Source organism: Eubalaena glacialis, chromosome 15 (assembly GCF_028564815.1).
Source record: "Eubalaena glacialis isolate mEubGla1 chromosome 15, mEubGla1.1.hap2.+ XY, whole genome shotgun sequence".
Taxonomy (NCBI): domain Eukaryota; kingdom Metazoa; phylum Chordata; class Mammalia; order Artiodactyla; family Balaenidae; genus Eubalaena; species Eubalaena glacialis.
Genome location: NC_083730.1, coordinates 82,128,309 through 82,145,427, shown reverse-complemented (window position 1 = coordinate 82,145,427; position 17,119 = coordinate 82,128,309). Strand labels below are relative to the sequence as shown.

General features: G+C 47.1%; 1 protein-coding gene across 1 annotated transcript in view; it reads left to right on the top strand.

Annotated features, from left to right (window-relative positions):
• KSR2 (kinase suppressor of ras 2) overlaps positions 1-17,119 on the top strand; it is a 390,550-nt gene that overhangs the window by 295,546 nt on the left and 77,885 nt on the right. Inside the window, exons 8-9 of the mRNA XM_061169432.1 lie at positions 13,993-14,058; positions 16,970-17,096. Coding sequence (XP_061025415.1) covers positions 13,993-14,058; positions 16,970-17,096 — 193 coding nt within the window. The remainder of the gene's footprint in view (positions 1-13,992; positions 14,059-16,969; positions 17,097-17,119) is intronic.

The following is a 17,119-nucleotide window of genomic DNA, read 5'->3' as shown; positions in this document are numbered from 1 at the left end:
TGATTATTTTTCAGTCTCTTCTGCTGTTAACATCCCTTGGCCTCACTCTATAGACATGAGTCTTGTTCATCCTGGTTTCTCCAGTAAATTCATCCAGTAAATATTTGTGTGCTGAGTCAAAATGATAAGGTATGATTAGGAACCCAGGCTGTAGGTCAGACACACACACCTATATTTGAATCCTGACTCTGCCACTAACTGTGTAATCACTTCTGAGGCTCAATTTCTTCCTCTATAGAAAGAAGAAAATAATATCTACCTTACTAGATTGTTTAAAAAAAAAAAAACAGCTGAGATAAATAAGGGAAAATGCTTAGCCTGGTACCTGACCCATTATAAGAGCTTAATAAATGAAAGCTAATACTATAATTAACGTTATGAATTAATTTTGGGGTACCCCTCCACCCCGGAAGCCAGGATACTTCCAAATATCTAACCCTTTGCCTCCTGCTTTGGTTCAATGCCCACTTCCTCCAGAATTATCATCAGCTGTCTTGTCGGCATTCTGAATAGAGAGATTAATGAACTAATAGGAAATTATGCTCAGAAAGCAATTTGCAGTTATCTAAAATGAGGCATTTTCATCTAATAGGTTCATGAGCACGGAATGGAGTTTAGTTCTAAGTGGTCGGATGTCAGCACAATCCACATACTGTCTGATAACTGTGGATTCAGCTGGCTGAAGTTTGCTTTTGCAGTAAGATGCTGATGCATTTCCCTGGTTCACTCATGCCTTATCTGCATCCTTCCTCCTTCTCAGAGTCCTTCTACAGAAGGACCTTTCTGCAGAGCCGAGGTCTGGTTCCTTGGAAACCTCTCCACCTCTATCTGCATCTCTGGCAGGAAAACTGGCGGCAGTGGTGATTTGGGTGGCTTGTGTTCTAGAAAATAAGAGTTTGAACCAAGGTGGGGTTTTGTTTGTTTGTTTTTTTTGTTTTTCCTGCACAGGCTGGAGAGTAGAAGGGAGGGGACATCCAAAACCACCAATGGAGAAGTAGCCCAGACTCTGGCCCAGACTCTACGGATAGGGCCTAGAAATCTGCATTTTTAACCAAACTCTCAGATAATTCCTGTTTGCACATAAGCATGAGTGTTCTGGGCTGAGGAAATAGCATGGGCAAAGGCTTGGATCAGGGCTGAGAAGAGTTTGAGCATGTTTCGCAGGCGGGGCCCGGGCTCGAGAGGAGACTGGCTCTGCTGTGCAGCCGCGGCACCGGCCTTACCGCTGTGCCTCCTGCTGGTGCTTCTTGAGGCTCCAGGCTGCAGGGGGGCACTGCTCACCGCGCATCCGGCCGCAGTCCAGGAAAAGCAGTCTTGGGCTCTGGAGCTCTCGTCACGCTGGACCAGCTTGCCAGCCAAGATGAGGCCTGGCGGGGGGAGGAGAATGTGGTGTCAGGATGGCCTTTCCTCTGGGTGGTGGAGTGGAGGGCAGAAGCCAGGAGTCTGGTGTTCTCTGAGTCACCTGCTCTCCGGGCCTGAGACGAGAAGGGTTCGGGTATCAGAATACCTTGCAGATGTTTCAGACTCATTTTCCTCTAGGACCGCAGAGTACTCCCTCCTGTGTTTTGAAGATAAGGTGATAAAATTAGTGGCTGCTGAGCACCGCCCTAGCTCGCCCACGTGTGTCTTGATGTCCTACTCAGAGTCCCAGTGACCTCATTTAGGGGCGCTGCTGCTGACGGCTCATACCTGAGACCTTCTCTGGGGGCTTGCCCTTGGGTGACTGCAGCTCCTCCCCCGGGTGGCTCAGAGCCAGGGCCTAACTGGTGCAAGTGTGCAAAAGGCCAGCTTCCTCGCCTCAAGGCAGACAGACCCTGTGGTACAGTTCACACTCCAGAGTCCCCCTGCGGGATCAGGCTGAGACTGTAGTCGCCTGCAGCCACAGCCTTGCTTAGCTTCTCCCCCATTTCCTATCCTGCTGAGGAACATCCTGGAGAACTCCCTCCATAAACCACCTGCCAGATTACCCGTCTCAGGATCTGCTTCTAGGGAACTCAGCTTAGGACAGTAAAGCAACAGCAAGATCCAGACGCTGGAGCTAGAGGGAGCAGGTCCTGGCTCTGCCGCTTCCTAGCTGTGTGACTCTGGGAGAGTTTCTAAACCTCTCTGATATAAAATGAGGCTAGTATGTGCATTTGATGTCATAAGACATGTGAGTCACCTTAATGATTTGGGGATTCTTTCAAATCAGAATCTTTAAGTTCAGCACTTATTTCATTGCAGAAGTGGATTCTCTATTAACACAAAGTATGGAAAGAAACAGACTCACCAAATCACCTCCATGGGCTTAAGCAAGGTCAAGGTTGTGGAAAAGTTAGCCCATTTCCTACTTTTCCATAGTTCTTGTTCTCCATTTTTCTTTGGGGATTTTCAGAACCAGCCAACTTCTTGGGAGACACGTTAAGGGGTTTATACCAGGGTTTCTCAACCTTGGCACTATTGACATTCTGAGCTAGGTAATTCTTTGTGGTGAGGGCTGTCCTGTGCATTGAGGATGTTTAGCACCGTTGTTTCCACCACCCCCCCAACTCCATCCTCAGTTGTGACAATCAAAAATGTCTCCAGACATTGCCAAATGTCCCCTGGGGTGGCAGGCAAAATTGCCCTTGGAGGAGAACCACTGTTTTATATCATAAATCCTTCACTCCCAACCAATGGGACTGTGTATCCATTATTCAGTTTTTGAGTGCCAGCATTAGAGTGTCATTACCAAAATATTCAATAGAGTGATTGAACAGCTTGGTTTGCTTGGGACTGGGTTGGGCACTGGAAGTCCCGTGTCCCAGGTGACCCAGGTTGGTCGAGGCAGGTTTATGCTAGTAGAAACATTTCACATGCTCCAGTTAAGGTCCCTGCCCATGTCTGTAGGTGTGAGACCCATCATCATTTCCCTAGAAAGGTAAAGAGTGATGTTTGGAAACTAGCACGCGATTTCTAATTTATTCCAGTGGTGTTTTAATGCACTTTCCACAGGTCCCCTCTCCTCCTGCTCGCAGTAGCCTGGCTAGACACGCTTGCACTTAATTCTTCTCACGTACGCAGTCACTTTGCTAATTTCCATGCACTTCTTTATCTGGTTTTGCTCTGTTACTGGATCTTTTCACTTGGATTTCACATACTCTTTGGTTCCCTTCTTGCCCTGCGTGTCCTTCTAGCCCCTGTCCTTACATCAAAATACAATGTTTTATCTGAAATTTTCCTGTGTTTGCAAAATGACTTCAGCCACAGGTGACAAGGAGATAAAAGCGTGAGGTAAGCCATGGTTGGTTTGAGCCACTGGGTGCCCTAATTTTCCCAGCTCTTGAAAAACGGGGGAAATGGTGAGCAGGTGTTGCAGCTGCCGCGAAGTTCCCGGAGGCTTCGGGAATTTGTACAACGGGCAGGATATAATTATGAGCATGCATCTCAGAGATCACCAGCTTGAAGCCCGAACTTATTTTTCCATTAATAGAAACACTTCAGTTTTTGCAATAATTGTCATGGGAATGAATGGTCCCTTATATGCGTTTTTACCTATTATAGTTGGGTCCAGTTACAGTGGTATGTGAGGGAGGATTATAATTCTCTTGGGGCTGAGGTGGGGATTGGATATGAGGATGGTCATGATGCTGACCCCATGTATTGAGGCCTGACTGAGTGCCAGACATTTTGCTACGTACTTTACATGCACAAGCTCATTTAATTCTTACAACAACCAGGGAAGGTAGGGTCTATTATTATCCCCATTTTACAGATGAGAAAACAGAGGCCTTCAGGAGTAAATAGTTGGCCCAAAGTCTCACTGCGGGTGGATCCACTCCTCAAACCCACTGATCCATCTGATTCAAGGTCCCAGAGCCTTAACCACTTTACATGGGCAAAGGACCAGCACACAGTTGCCAGCCCCCACTCTGCTTCTCCTTGAACCAGACAAGCAGAACAGAAGATGAGCATCTGATCTCAACCTGACCCTGGACCAGAGCCGTCAGTCTTTTCCTCCCCCACCTGCTACCCTCTCCCATCATCCCTTCTTGAATTGAAAGATGACAAATGGGTCTCTGTGATGAACACCCCCAGGTGCTGGGAACCCAGCGGACCCTGTGGTCATGCTCTCCTCTCTCGGGGAAGCTGAGGGGGTCGGGGAAGGCATCACCAACAGGTAATAAATCTACGGCTTCCTTACAGTATCCTCGTGTGGAGAGACCAGTGCCGGGGTTTTCCTGATTATTTTTCATTATGTTGCTGGAGCGTTCAGTCTTATTTCTGTGTTAATACATCCCATCTCCCTTGCTCATTTCTGCTGTTGCCTTTTTCTTTCTAACCCAGTTGTAGGCCAAAGAGCTCAACCCCACTGAGCTGTCGGCAGTGAGGGAAGGGGTGTTCTTTGAGATCCTTCACTGAGAGCATATGGAGACATTTCTAGAAGCACGGGCTCAAATGAGAGACCCCAGGGGCGTCAAAACTGCTCGGTTGGGGTACTCATTCAGACATGCCCACTGCGAAGGGGGTAATGATTTTGTTTAGTGATTTTGCAAGAAGGCTTAAGGAGCACTTAATGCAGTGATGTGGGAAAAGGCACGCAGAGGCAGGGAGCGGGAAGGATAACCTGAGAGGGGAACTTGCTGCCCTGTGATTGTATCTGCTGCCAGAGGGGGGTCTTTCCAAGATGCTGATCCAGCCTTCACCTCCCTGTTTAAAACACTTTCTTAGTTCCCTCTGGCTCTCAGGATAAAATCCAGTCTCCCGAGGAGACCCTGCACTATCCTTGTTTACCTCTCCTTCCTCCCGCCTCACCACTTCCCTCCTTATGCCTGGAGCTCCAGCTTCTCTGAGCCATCAGCAGGAGATGTGCCCACCCACTGAGGCTTCTTTGCACCCTAGTGCTTTAGCCTAGATCTTCCTTGCACAACTCTGCTAGCTCCCCAGGCTCAGCTTAGTTATCACTTTCTCCAGGAAGCCCTCCCTGACTCCCCTCAGTTCCAAGTGCCATACACCGCCCTTCACGATCATTCCATATAACATACTACATTGTGTTTGTCTATTTACCTGCGTGTCTCTACGACCAGACTTTAAACTATTTGAGGGTAGGGCTGTGTCTGCTTTGTTCACTGTTTATACATCCAGGGCGAGCACCATGCCTGGCACATAGAAAGTACTCAGGAAATACTAGTTGGTGGAATAGATTTCAAAAGAAGCCTCTGGAGGGAAAGTGGTTCTTCCCAACCCAAGACTCTGGAAACCTGGTTCCAATCCAAATGGGATCATTTCTAGGAGGCAATTTTTTTTGTATGATTTTTATTTTTCAATTTGTTAATATAGTGTATCACATTGATTGATTTGCGTATATTGAAGTATCCTTGCATTCCTGGGATAAACCCCACTTGATCATGGTGTATGATCCTTTTCATGTGCTGTTGGATTCTGTTTGCTAGTATTTTGTTGAGGATTTTTGCGTCTATGTTCATCAGTGATATTGGCCTGTAGTTTTCTTTCTTTGTGACATCTTTGTCTGGTTTTGGTATCAGGGTGATGGTGGCCTCGTAGAATGAGTTTGGGAGTGTACCTCCCTCTGCTATATTTTGGAAGAGTTTGAGAAGGATAGGTGTTAGCTCTTCTCTAAATGTTTGATAGAATTCGCCTCTGAAGCCATCTGGTCGTGGGCTTTTGTTTGTTGGAAGATTTTTAATCACAGTTTCAATTTCAGTGCTTGTGATTGGCCTGTTTATATTTTCTATTTCTTCCTGGTTCAGTCTCGGAAGGTTGTGCGTTTCTAAGAATTTGTCCATTTCTTCCAGGTTGTCCATTTTATTGGCATATAGTTGCTTGTAGTAATCTCTCATGATCGTTTGTATTTCTGCAGTGTCAGTTGTTACTTCTCCTTTATCATTTCTAATTCTGTTGATTTGAGTCTTCTCCCTTTTTTTCTTTATGAGTCTGGCTAATGGTTTATCAATTTTGTTTATCTTCTCAAAGAACCAGCTTTTAGTTCTATTGATCTTTGCTATTGTTTCCTTCATTTCTTTTTCATTTATTTCTGATCTGATCTTTATGATTTCTTTCCTTCTGCTAACTTTGGGGGTTTTTTGTTCTTCTTTCTCTAATTGCTTTAGGTGTAAGGTTAGGTTGTTTATTTGAGATGTTTCTTGTTTCTTAAGGTAGGATTGTATTGCTATAAACTTCCCTCTTAGAACTCCTTTTGCTGCATCCCATAGGTTTTGGATTGTCGTGTTTTCATTGTCATTTGTTTCTAGGTATTTTTTGATTTCCTCTTTGATTTCTTCAGTGATCTCTTGGTTATTTAGTAGTGTATTGTTAAGCCTCCATGTGTTTGTATTTTTTACAGATTTTTTTCCTGTAATTGATATCTAGTCTCATAGCGTTGTGGTCGGAAAAGATACTTGATACGATTTCAATTTTCTTAAATTTACCAAGGCTTGATTTGTGACCCAAGATATGATCTATCCTGGAGAACGTTCCATGACCACTTGAGAAGAAAGTGTAATCTGTTGTTTTTGGATGGAATGTCCTGTAAATATCAATTAAGTCCATCTTGTTTAATGTACCATTTAAAGCTTGTGTTTCCTTATTTATTTTCATTTTGGATGGTTCGTCCATTGGTGAAAGTGGGGTGTTAAAGTCCCCTACTATTATTGTGTTACTGTCGATTTCCCCTTTCATGGTTGTTAGCATTTGCCTTATGTATTGAGGTGCTCCTATGTTGGGTGCATAAATATTTACAATTTTTATATCTTCTTCTTGGATTGATCCCTTCATCATTATGTAGTGTCCTTCTTTGTCTCTTGTAATAGTCTTTGTTTTAAAGTCTATTTGTCTGATATGAGAATTGCTACTCCAGCTTTCTTTTGATTTCCATTTGCATGGAATATGTTTTTCCATCCCCTCACTTTCAGTCTGTATGTGTCCCTAGGTCTGAAGTGGGTCTCTTGTGGACAGTATATATACGGGTCTTGTTTTTGTATCCATTTAGCCAGTCTATGTATTTTGGTGGGAGCATTTAATCCATTTACATTTAAGGTAATTATCGATATGTATGTTCCTATTAGGAGGCAATTTTGAGGTGATGGGACGATTAGAAAGATGTTCATGTTTGAAAGGACAAGAGATGGCTTTATATACCCATCTAGGTAGTAAACTCCTTTCTAGATGATTCTAAGAAAGATGGTTAAAGAAAGAATTCTTGTCTTATTTTATTATACACCCCCAGTGCCTCTCACAGCACCTGACATGAGGAGGAAGGCGATGATGTTTTTTGCGTGCGTGAACGAATGGTTATCCTGACTCTGCCATTTACTATCTGTATGATTGGGCTGCTTCCTGAGCCTCAGTCTTTTTGACTTTAAAACGGGCACGGGTGTAGCATTATCCGTTGCTCACGGGATTGTTCTTCAGAGTTGTCCAGGGTTATGTAAGAGCACCTGGCCCCAAATTGGTGTTTGCTTAACGTTTCCTCAATTGGATATCGGGGGCCAGGTTTTTAAAACGTCCCATTTGCACTCCGGAAGGAAAGGCGGTGCCTTCTCAGGTGGGTTGCAATGTGAGCTGGTGTGAGATGAGAGAAAGGATCAGGGATTCGGGCTGCTTGGAGCAAACTTTTCATAAACTGGTTAGAATCCCCCATGAACCGTTTGAAATGAGCGTGACTGTGTTCACCAGCAAGAGTCTTGGGGGCCCCTCCTCCAGGAAGGCCGCCCTTCTTGATTCCAGCCCCACGCCGGTCTCCGGGCTTGCATCTGCTCCATGGGGCTGCTGGGGGGCCAGGACGAATCCATTAAGGAAATGGCAGAGCTGCTCATAAAAGGGGCCGTTTGTCCCTGCAGTTCCTGGGCAAGATCCATGGAAGTCCAGTTTGCCTGTGGTCAGACCCCTGTCCCCCACCTCCCCATCAGGGAGGAAGGAGGGCAGAATGAAGGGAATGCTGAAGGGGACGTGTTTGCACTTCACACTCTGCAAGGGATACAATTTATAAGAAATAGAAATCATTTTTTAAAAATTGATGGAGACTATTAAGGGCCCCACACGAGGAGCGTTTGATGGGCTTTCCCTGCTGCTGGGCTTGCCTTCCTTTTTCTTTCTCTCCTCCTCTCTCCCTCCACCTCTCCAATATCTGTTCAGCATGTATCATGCACCAGCCACCAGACCAGGCACTGAAGGCGGGGTAGAGAAGGTTGCTGCAAAGATGAGGAAGACCCAGATCCTGCCCCCAGGATAAATTCACATATTTAATTTTCAGACAGAGACGATGTCTCATTCGGCCAGCAGCTCCTTTGGAGAATGAGATATCCCACATAAGCAACTTTTCTTGATAACTGAAGCTTATCCTGTTAGCCTTTGAAGTTGAAAAAAATAAACTCTTTTCCATGAAAGTTTTAAATAAACCCTTTCCAAGTTTCCAAGCTGTCTGAGGCTTGCATGGCATTCCCCGTGTGCCCTCAGGTGTGCCTTAGCCCTGCCTGCAGAGACACTGACTTATTTGCTGCCCAGGTGGGCACCACTTAGGCATTTTCTCACTGGATCCTCATGGCAGTTTTGCAGATGAGGAACCCGGAACTTAACAAGGCAGGTGGATGCCCCCTTAGTCTGGAAAGGGTAGATTCAAGCTCAGGTTGGCTGGATTCCGAAGCCCAGGCTTTTCACCACTTCTGGAACCACAGACGACCTTTCCCTGGTGCCTGGAGTTGATCAGAGCCACCCTCCTAACTCATGGTGCTCCTCTGAACCATGTCTGGTTTGGAGGTTTGTCCAGGGTGGTCAGCCGCGTCCTCCCCACCCCTCCCTTTTCCTCCTTGTGGAACAGAGCACAAGGAGGACCAAACTCCTTCAGGACTGTGGGCTCAGGGGACACACGAGGGACGGAGCAGAGGACTCGGTTTTGGTGTGAGAACTTTGGGACAGACCACGTCGGTGTTCTGAACCTCCCTTAATAATCGTGGTGTCTTACTTGGGCTCCCCTGTTTCTCCAGACCTTGAGACGAGGATTTGAGGGCACATGGTTTCTTTGAGAAGTGATCCCAGGCCACACCAGCAGGGGAGTAGGGGAGCGAGACAGGGAGGGGAAGAAAGGCAGCCTGTCCTGGGTCCTGGAAGAGCGGGTGACGGCTATGGGCAGCTGGGGTCCAGCCCCACGTCGACACACCCCAAGGGAGAGGATACTGGGCGGTCCATCAACCAGCTCCCACCCGGAGTTCTTTCAGGGCTCCAGGCAGTCCAGCCAGGCCACATTCCCAGCCAGAGAAAGTCCTCCAGCAGAGGGTCTTAGGGGCTTGTGGAACACTGCATAAACTAGCAGTAAAAGCGACAACTCCCACAATAAAAACCAGAGTACCTGCAACTTCAAGTGCTTGTCCTGGGCACCTTACTTCTGTCGTATCATTAATCTCCTCTGCCACTCTATGAGACAGATGCTATGATCGTCCCCACTTTTTTTTTTAATACCTCTTTATTGGAATATAATTGCTTCACAATGTTGTGTTAGTTTCTGCCGTACAACAAAGTGAATCAGCTATATGCACACATATATCCCCATATCCCCTCCCTCTTGTGTCTCCCTCCCACCCTCCCTATCCCACCCCTCTAGGTCGTCACAAAGCACCGAGTTGATCTCCCGCGCTATGCAGCAGCTTCCCACCAGCCATCCATTTTACATTTGGTAGTGTATGTATGTCAATGGCACTCTCTCACTACGTCCCAGCCTCCCCTTCCCCCCCGTGACCTCAAGTCCATTCTCAAGGTCTGCATCTTTATTCCTGCCCTACCACTAGGTTCATCAGTACCATTTTTCTAGATTTCATATATTATATGTGTTAGCATACGGTAATTGTTTTTCTCTTTCTGACTTACTTCACTCTGTGTGACAGACTCTAGGTCCATCCACCTCACTACAAATAACTCAATTTCGTTAACTTTTTTATGTCTGAGTGATATTCCATTGTATATATGTGCCACATCTTCTTTATCCATTCGTCTGTCGATGGACATTTAGGTTGTCCCCACTTTACAGATGAGGAAACTGAGGCTCAGAGCAGGTCAGTGACTTCCCCAGCTTGTCACAGCCAGGAAGTGGTGTCAGGCTTTGAACTCAGATTTGTTCTGTATATTATCCTGACACCACTTCCTTTTATTTATTTATTTATTTTTTGGTGGGGGTGTGGAGGGGGGAGGACCCTGCCTTCTGGAAGATTTAGGCATCCAGACACCTCTCATCTGGGAAGTAGAATGTACCCCTCTTCTACTGTGGTCCTTGAGCTGTGGCGTGCACTTGCTGAAAACTCACATTCCCAGCACTTCCTGAGTCAGAGCCCGAGAGGGTATGCCTTGGGAATCTGATTCTGAAGCGGGTGGTTTACCGATAAATTGTGTGCTAGTAGCTCTTTTCTTTCATGGGCAGTGAAAAGGAAAAGTCTAATTTGGATGGAATCATGCGTGTTTCCTGCTGGAAAAATGATTCTTTGTAAGTGGGACATGCACAAGTCTGGCCTCAGTCCCTGTACCGCCTCCCCTCCAGGGTCTGGGTGACTTCAGCTCTAAGCTAATCCTGCTGGCTGGATCAGCGGGTCCTGGATGTGTGGGCTCTAGTTCTAGTTCCAGACACGTGAACCTCTGTGCAAAGTTTGTGTCCGGGCATCGGAGAGCGCTCTCTTGGGGTGTCTGCAAGGGCAGTGGCTGTGCTCCAGGTCCTGGCGCTGCGCTCTGAAGCCCTGGCTGGAAGGATGAGAGTTCCATCTCCCACCCTTCAGCCAGAGGTGGAGGAGGGCTGCTCCCTGACTGTGAGAGACCGAGAGGAAAACGCCAGGGGGAGGCAGGAGACGGCTGAGGTCACTGGTGGTCTCGGCTGCCTTGTCCTGATACGGATGTGGTCCAAAGGTGATGTTCAGCTGCTTGCCCTCACTCTGCGGTGCTGCCCGCAATAGGGAACGGGCTGCTTCACATCTGCTCGTCAGCTTCCAGCTGGGATTGTTCAAGGAGACTCCTAGGTGGGGCTGGCAGAAAGGAACAATCTCTTTCTGGAAGCTTCCTGGCGGAATTGAGCTCGTTCAAACAGGAAAGAGTGCAGACACTTCTTGGTTCAACTATCACTTGGCATCAGCAGTCTCCCCAACCAGGGCTTCCCAAACGTCCATCTGACCGAGTCACAGTCGTCCAAAGCCTCCAGAGGCTTCCCGGTGTTTGTAGAATCAAATACAGACTCTTTGCTGGGGCCCTGGGGTCCCGCCCACCTCCCCTTCCTCAAGTCTTCCCTTCACTCTGGTTCTCTTCACTTCAGCGTCATCAACCTTTAACTTCTGACTCCTGAACCCACGAGGCTTGATTTTGCCCCCCAGCCTTTGTGCCACTGGAGCCCTTCCCCATCCCACTCCTGTCACTCTCCATCCCATTTCCCTGTATTATTTTGTTCACCATCTAACCACACGGGCGATTATCTGATACTTATTTATGTGTTTATTAACCCTCCCCATAAACATAGGGGCTTCATCTGGGTGACCATTGTGTCCCCAGGACCTGGGGTCCAGTAGACCCAGTTTAAGTGTATGTAGAATGAATTAAAGGCTAATTTCACACTCAGCAGGTCTTCCCTTCTCTATAGGTCTGAGTCTGGGAGCCTTAGAAAAGAAAAAGACAAAGCCAGTTTGCAGTAACGTGGGATTTTTATTGCCTTGTGAAGTCAGGCAACTGTAGGGGGAAGAGCAAGGTGACAGGCTCAAAAAAAGGGACATTTTGACTCAGCTGCTTATAGACCACAGGAACCTTCCCCTTTACCCACCTCCACCCCCAAGATGTAAAACAAGAAGAATGGAGGCTTTGGAGGCATCTAACAGAGCTAGAGCTGGACTTGGGACCTCTTACTGACTAGTCGACCTTGGGCAAGTTATGCAAATTTGCTGAGCCTCAGTTTCTCATTCTGTAAAATGGGGATAACAAAAGTTCCTACTCTTCAGGGTTGTTACAAGGATTAAATAAATTGTGTAAAGCACTGAGAGCATTGCCTGGTACATTGTAAGCACTGCATAAGTGTTAGCTCTTGTTTTTTTCAGAGTCACGTGGTCTTCATGACATTTGTGACCAAGGGTACCTCCTAATGTTTCCAGCCCTCTTAGACTTGCGGGTGCCAAGAGCTGTCACCTCTTTTTGAAGATTCCACATTGTCTCAGCCAACTTTTCCCAACCTAACTCAGCCATTCACTCACCACCCTTTCTTGATTTTGTTCTATTCATGTAGTAGCCCTACATTTATTCATTTACCATTTGTAGCCTTTTTCACTTAAAGCAAATTTATTTAAAGGTGAAAATGTATCTTATAATCATGAATGGAGACTCAGCATCACTTGCCATTAAAATAAGGTGACCAGAAATAAATAGACATCCAAATGGAAAAATAAATTTATTAAATTCCCTGTGAACACTGTTGCCTGTCCAAATCCGGGACTGGGGTTAGCACATGACAGAGAGACGTAAAGACGTCTTAGCACAAGAAACCCCCCTGATGCAGTCAGAGTGAAGGAGAATTGAGATGGACTAATGTTCTCACTATGCGATTGTTTCATGCTGCCCACGTCCCTCCTGGCTTCCCCCCTGCACCCCTGGGAGCCCCAGATCTAAGTTTTCCATATCATAGAGGAATTCAGGGCCCTGTTAGGGCCATAAAAGACTGAACACAAGGAAAATTGGGGAAATGTGCACAGACATTCCAAACCCATCAACTAGACCAGTGGTTCTCATGCCTCAGCACCTACCGTCAGACTCACCTGGAGGGCTTGGTAAAGCAGGCTACTACATCTCAGCTCCAGAGTCTTTGATTCATCACATCTGGGCTGGAGCCCTGGAAGTTGCATTTCTGGAAAGTTCTCACCTGGTGCTGCTGCTGCTAGTCTGGAGACTCCACTTTGAGAACCACTGAACTAGACTAACTGAGTCAATGTCAAGTCCATGTCTGGGCATCCAAACCATTCCATTAAAGATAGCTGTCAAATCCCTAGAGGGGAAGAGAGTGGAGGACAAACCTAAAGGTCCCACTTCTCTGTGTAGAGTACTTTGATAATAAACCTCTAAGCAGGCTGAGGGTAGCCTTCTGGCATAGATGTTGGCCATTGGAAGTTAAGGTGGTGCACACAGAAATAGTAAGGGAATCCAAAAGGATATGCATGGAGCAATGACAGCGTCCGCTGCAGTGTGTATCCACCCTACAGATGTAAAATTCCAAAAGAAAAGGATAGAGCAAGGTCATAGTACCCTTTTGAAGTCTGAGAACGGTATGGGGAAGTGCAAGGTGACATCTTGGATTTGTCTCAGAGGAAGACATTTTGACTCTAAACTCTTAAACTTAATACCTCTAAAACTTAATACCTGTTACTGATCTCATCCTAATTGGAAGCCTTGGTTGGCTGTCTCCTATAGCATGAGCCTTTAAGAAAAAATGATGCCCCCTCTGGCACCACTGACCCAGGGTTTCTGCCAGGACAAGTCAGTTAATCTCAGTTTTTCCATCTGTAAAATGGGAAGAATAATAATACCTATTTCATAACGGTGTTATAAAGATCTAATGACATAGCATCTATAGAATGTTTAGTGCAATGCCTGGCAAATGAGTCTTCAAGTAAGCAGGTGATGATTATTAGGGTTGAATGATGATGATGATGATAAATATAGACTGATAGATAACAATGTCTTTCAAAGCATGAAGTCCAAGTGGGCACTGTTGGTGAAACAGTTGCTACCAACTCTTGGACGACCCAGGACTGACCTGTGAGTGTGGGGTGGCAGCAAACTCTCTCCAGAGTTAAGTTCCTAGGTTCCAAGTGTATGCCTTTGCAGTAGCTGCCCTATCTCATCTCATGTCTTGGTATCCACAGCACCCAGAGCTTTCTGAACCATTGGTGTGTCCCATCTACCCATCCATCTACCCATCCATCCACCCATCCATCCATCCACCAATCCATCTAAACATCCATCCATCCATCCATCCATCTATCCATCCTTCTCGCTCTTTCTCTCTCTCAGGTTAAAGTGCCACAACAAATGCACCAAAGAAGCCCCACCCTGTCATCTCCTGATCATCCACCGAGGAGGTAAGTATTTAACACTTACTGCCCTGGGGTTGGGGGGGGCGGCTCCTGCAGGCCTTCTGAGATAGCTGTCCCATCCAGCTCGCCTCTGGATACCCCTTGACCCTTGATCCTTGCCTGTCTCGTTTCTTTCCCTCTGACACCCTTCCTCCTGACATCTGTCTCCTTAATCCACCTCCCATGCCTGTTCTCCCTATTCTTTGTTCCCATTCTGGTCTCTCTGATACTTTAGCCCCCAGATTCATCTACCCCTCCCTAAGTCTTTTTCTCTCATTCTCATCCTCTCTCCTAATTTTTACTCTCCTCTCTTTCCCCCAATCCCATTCCTTTCCCTTCCCACTTGAAAAGAGTCCTAGCTGAGTGTTTTTCCATTATGTGCTCTTCAGACTCGGTCAATTGGCCCTGCAGAAGTAGGCATAGGGAGGGGTCTTGCTCGGGCCTGTTGGTTTGGGCCATCCGTGTTCCATCACCTGGGGCCCTGGGAGTGTCTGGGCCAACCTGTCTAGGCAGGGAGCCAGCCGCTACCTCTGGGAAGCCACTACCAGCCTTCTACCAGGCAAGAGCAAGACCAATTTAGTGAGAAGGAAAGACTAGAAGGAAAGGCTTTTCCCTGTCTGCTAGGGATTCAGTTGGAGGCCTTGCAGTCCAGCTTTCAAAATAGTTCCCCCAGTTCTTGGCCTGTGGGGTAGTTATTCCCAGACTCCATTATCCACACTGCACTTCATCCACCGGAGGATCCTGTAGGCCTGTGCTGTTCAATACAGTAGCTACCAGCCATATCTATTTAAATTTACATGTATTACAATGAAATAAAAATAAAAATGTAAGTACTCTGTCACACCAGCCACACTTCAAGGGCTCCATAGCCACCTGTGGCTGCCATATTGAATAGTACAGATCTAGAACGCATCATCATTGCAGAAAGTTCTGCTGGACACCACTAGGCCAGACGCTTGCTCTTCCAGCCGTGGTGCGTGGGCCAGCAGCAACACGGGAATCGCCCGGGAGCTTGTTAGAAATGCACAGCTTCTGGCCTCACTCCAGATCATGCATTTTAAACAGCTTCTACTGGCAACTTATCTACACTTTAAAGAGGCACTGCTCTAGGGGAGAAGTTGCAAACTCAGATGCCTGCCAGGTACCCTAAATGAGAGCCGCTGGCCTGGCGGGGCCGTGCAAAGTGCAGAGAGAGAGCCAGGCGCCACCTAGAGAGGATGGCCACTCCAGCAGTGTGGACCTGCATTGTACCGTTCCTCATGTTTCAAAGAAAAGCCCAAGTAGTTTTATGTGCCGTATACTTATGTTTAAATGTTAACAACTTATTAAAATTGTTAGAATTCTTGCTGGCCCCCTCCCTGCCGCCCCCATCCATAGGTTGGATGGAGGCCTAGTGCCAACTTCGGGGAACACAGCTCGCTCATCCTCGCCCTCCTCCTCCACCCCTCCCAGCCCTGCCGGCCTCGGGTCAGTGTAGGCTCAGGGGACTCTACCCTGGTCTTGAATGAACCCAAGGGAAACTTAAAGAAGGAGGTAGATTGCTGCCAAAAAGTGCTGGCATGTCTTCCAGAGCCAATGGGCCATCGGTTTTCGATGATCTCTGCATCGCTTTCCTCCACGAGGAGAGAAAATTGCAAGAGAAGGAAAAGTCTTCAGCTCCTTTCTCTTGCCCCTTCCCACCTCATATCCTTAATTAAGAACCATCTGTTCCTTGAACAACTGTATACACGCCGCGAGGCTCTTTTAAACCTGAATTCTCACCACTACCTGAGCCCTCGTCTTGGGTCAGCTTTGTCGAGGAAATCGCCTCCCACCGGACTCCCCTCCACTGTGGTCTCTGCTGGAGCCCGACTCCCACATGGAGACCAGGACCAGCCTGCTGGGAGGCGACCCACTCTCAGACACTGACGTCGGAAGAAGGGCTCCCTCCCACCCACCTTCAGGACCATGCCCCCTTTACTCAAAGGCGGCAGGTGCCTGTACACACGAAGCAAACGGAACTTTCCAGACATCCACCAGCTTCTTGTTCTACCCACCCCCCTTTGGTAGGAAGTTGAAAATATAGTTGGTTTCCATGGTGATGGCAGCCCAGGCTTAAGAGAGAAATTAAACCCCTGGGTCAGTCCAAAGCTTTAACTTTTCCACGAACACCCCCAGCCCCACAATAAAAAACAGCTAACAAATAACATTACCAGGCATCACATTTGAATGCAAGCTTCTTGCTCTGCCCCTCCCGGTGGTCCCTGTAAATAGTAAGTAACAGAGGGGTAACAGGGAGAGGGGCTCGGGTGATGTGGTTTGGATCAGGACACATTTATTTAGCATCGCCTGTGTGCCCAGCTTTGTGCCTTTAGGGATGATGCAAAGGGGAAGCTGGGAAGCTGAGACTTTCCTTCAGGGATCCATGGTGACCTTGTTTAGCACAAATGTATTTTGACATGCTACAGGCTGCTCGGGCCTGAGAAATCCCACAGGTGACCCAAGATGATCCTAACACACAAGCTTAGATGCGGGAGGGACAGATGGCCACAATGAGCTTGTCGACTGATGACAGCCCCTGAGAAATCAGGAGCCTCTTGTCTTTCAAAGGAGGTTCAATTCTGAAATGAACGCCAATGTGAAACAATTATGGTATTGGAGAAAAAAACTCCGAAAGCTTCAGTTTCATTGTAATAATTTTTAATCTTCAAAAGCCATATATTGACAACACAAACATTTTAGAAACCACAGAGAACACAGATAGTGGGAAAAGTGTCCCAGTATCATGACACAACACAATGACTATCATTTTTAGGGAATTCCCTTCCAGTCTTGGGGGTGGGCCTTTGAGGTGGGGTCAGAGCTCTGCTCTCCTGACGTGACAGTACAGAGCAAAAGTGGTACTTAAATTCCCAAATCGCTGTTTTTACCCCTACGGATCCAGCAAGGTTAGTCCGGACAGAGTCCGTTCCGTGTGACATCAACAACCCTCTACGAAAGCCACCCCGGTATTCGGACCTGCACATCAGCCAGACGCTCCCTAAAACCAACAAAATCAACAAGGTGAGACTGTAGTTCTGTTGGGA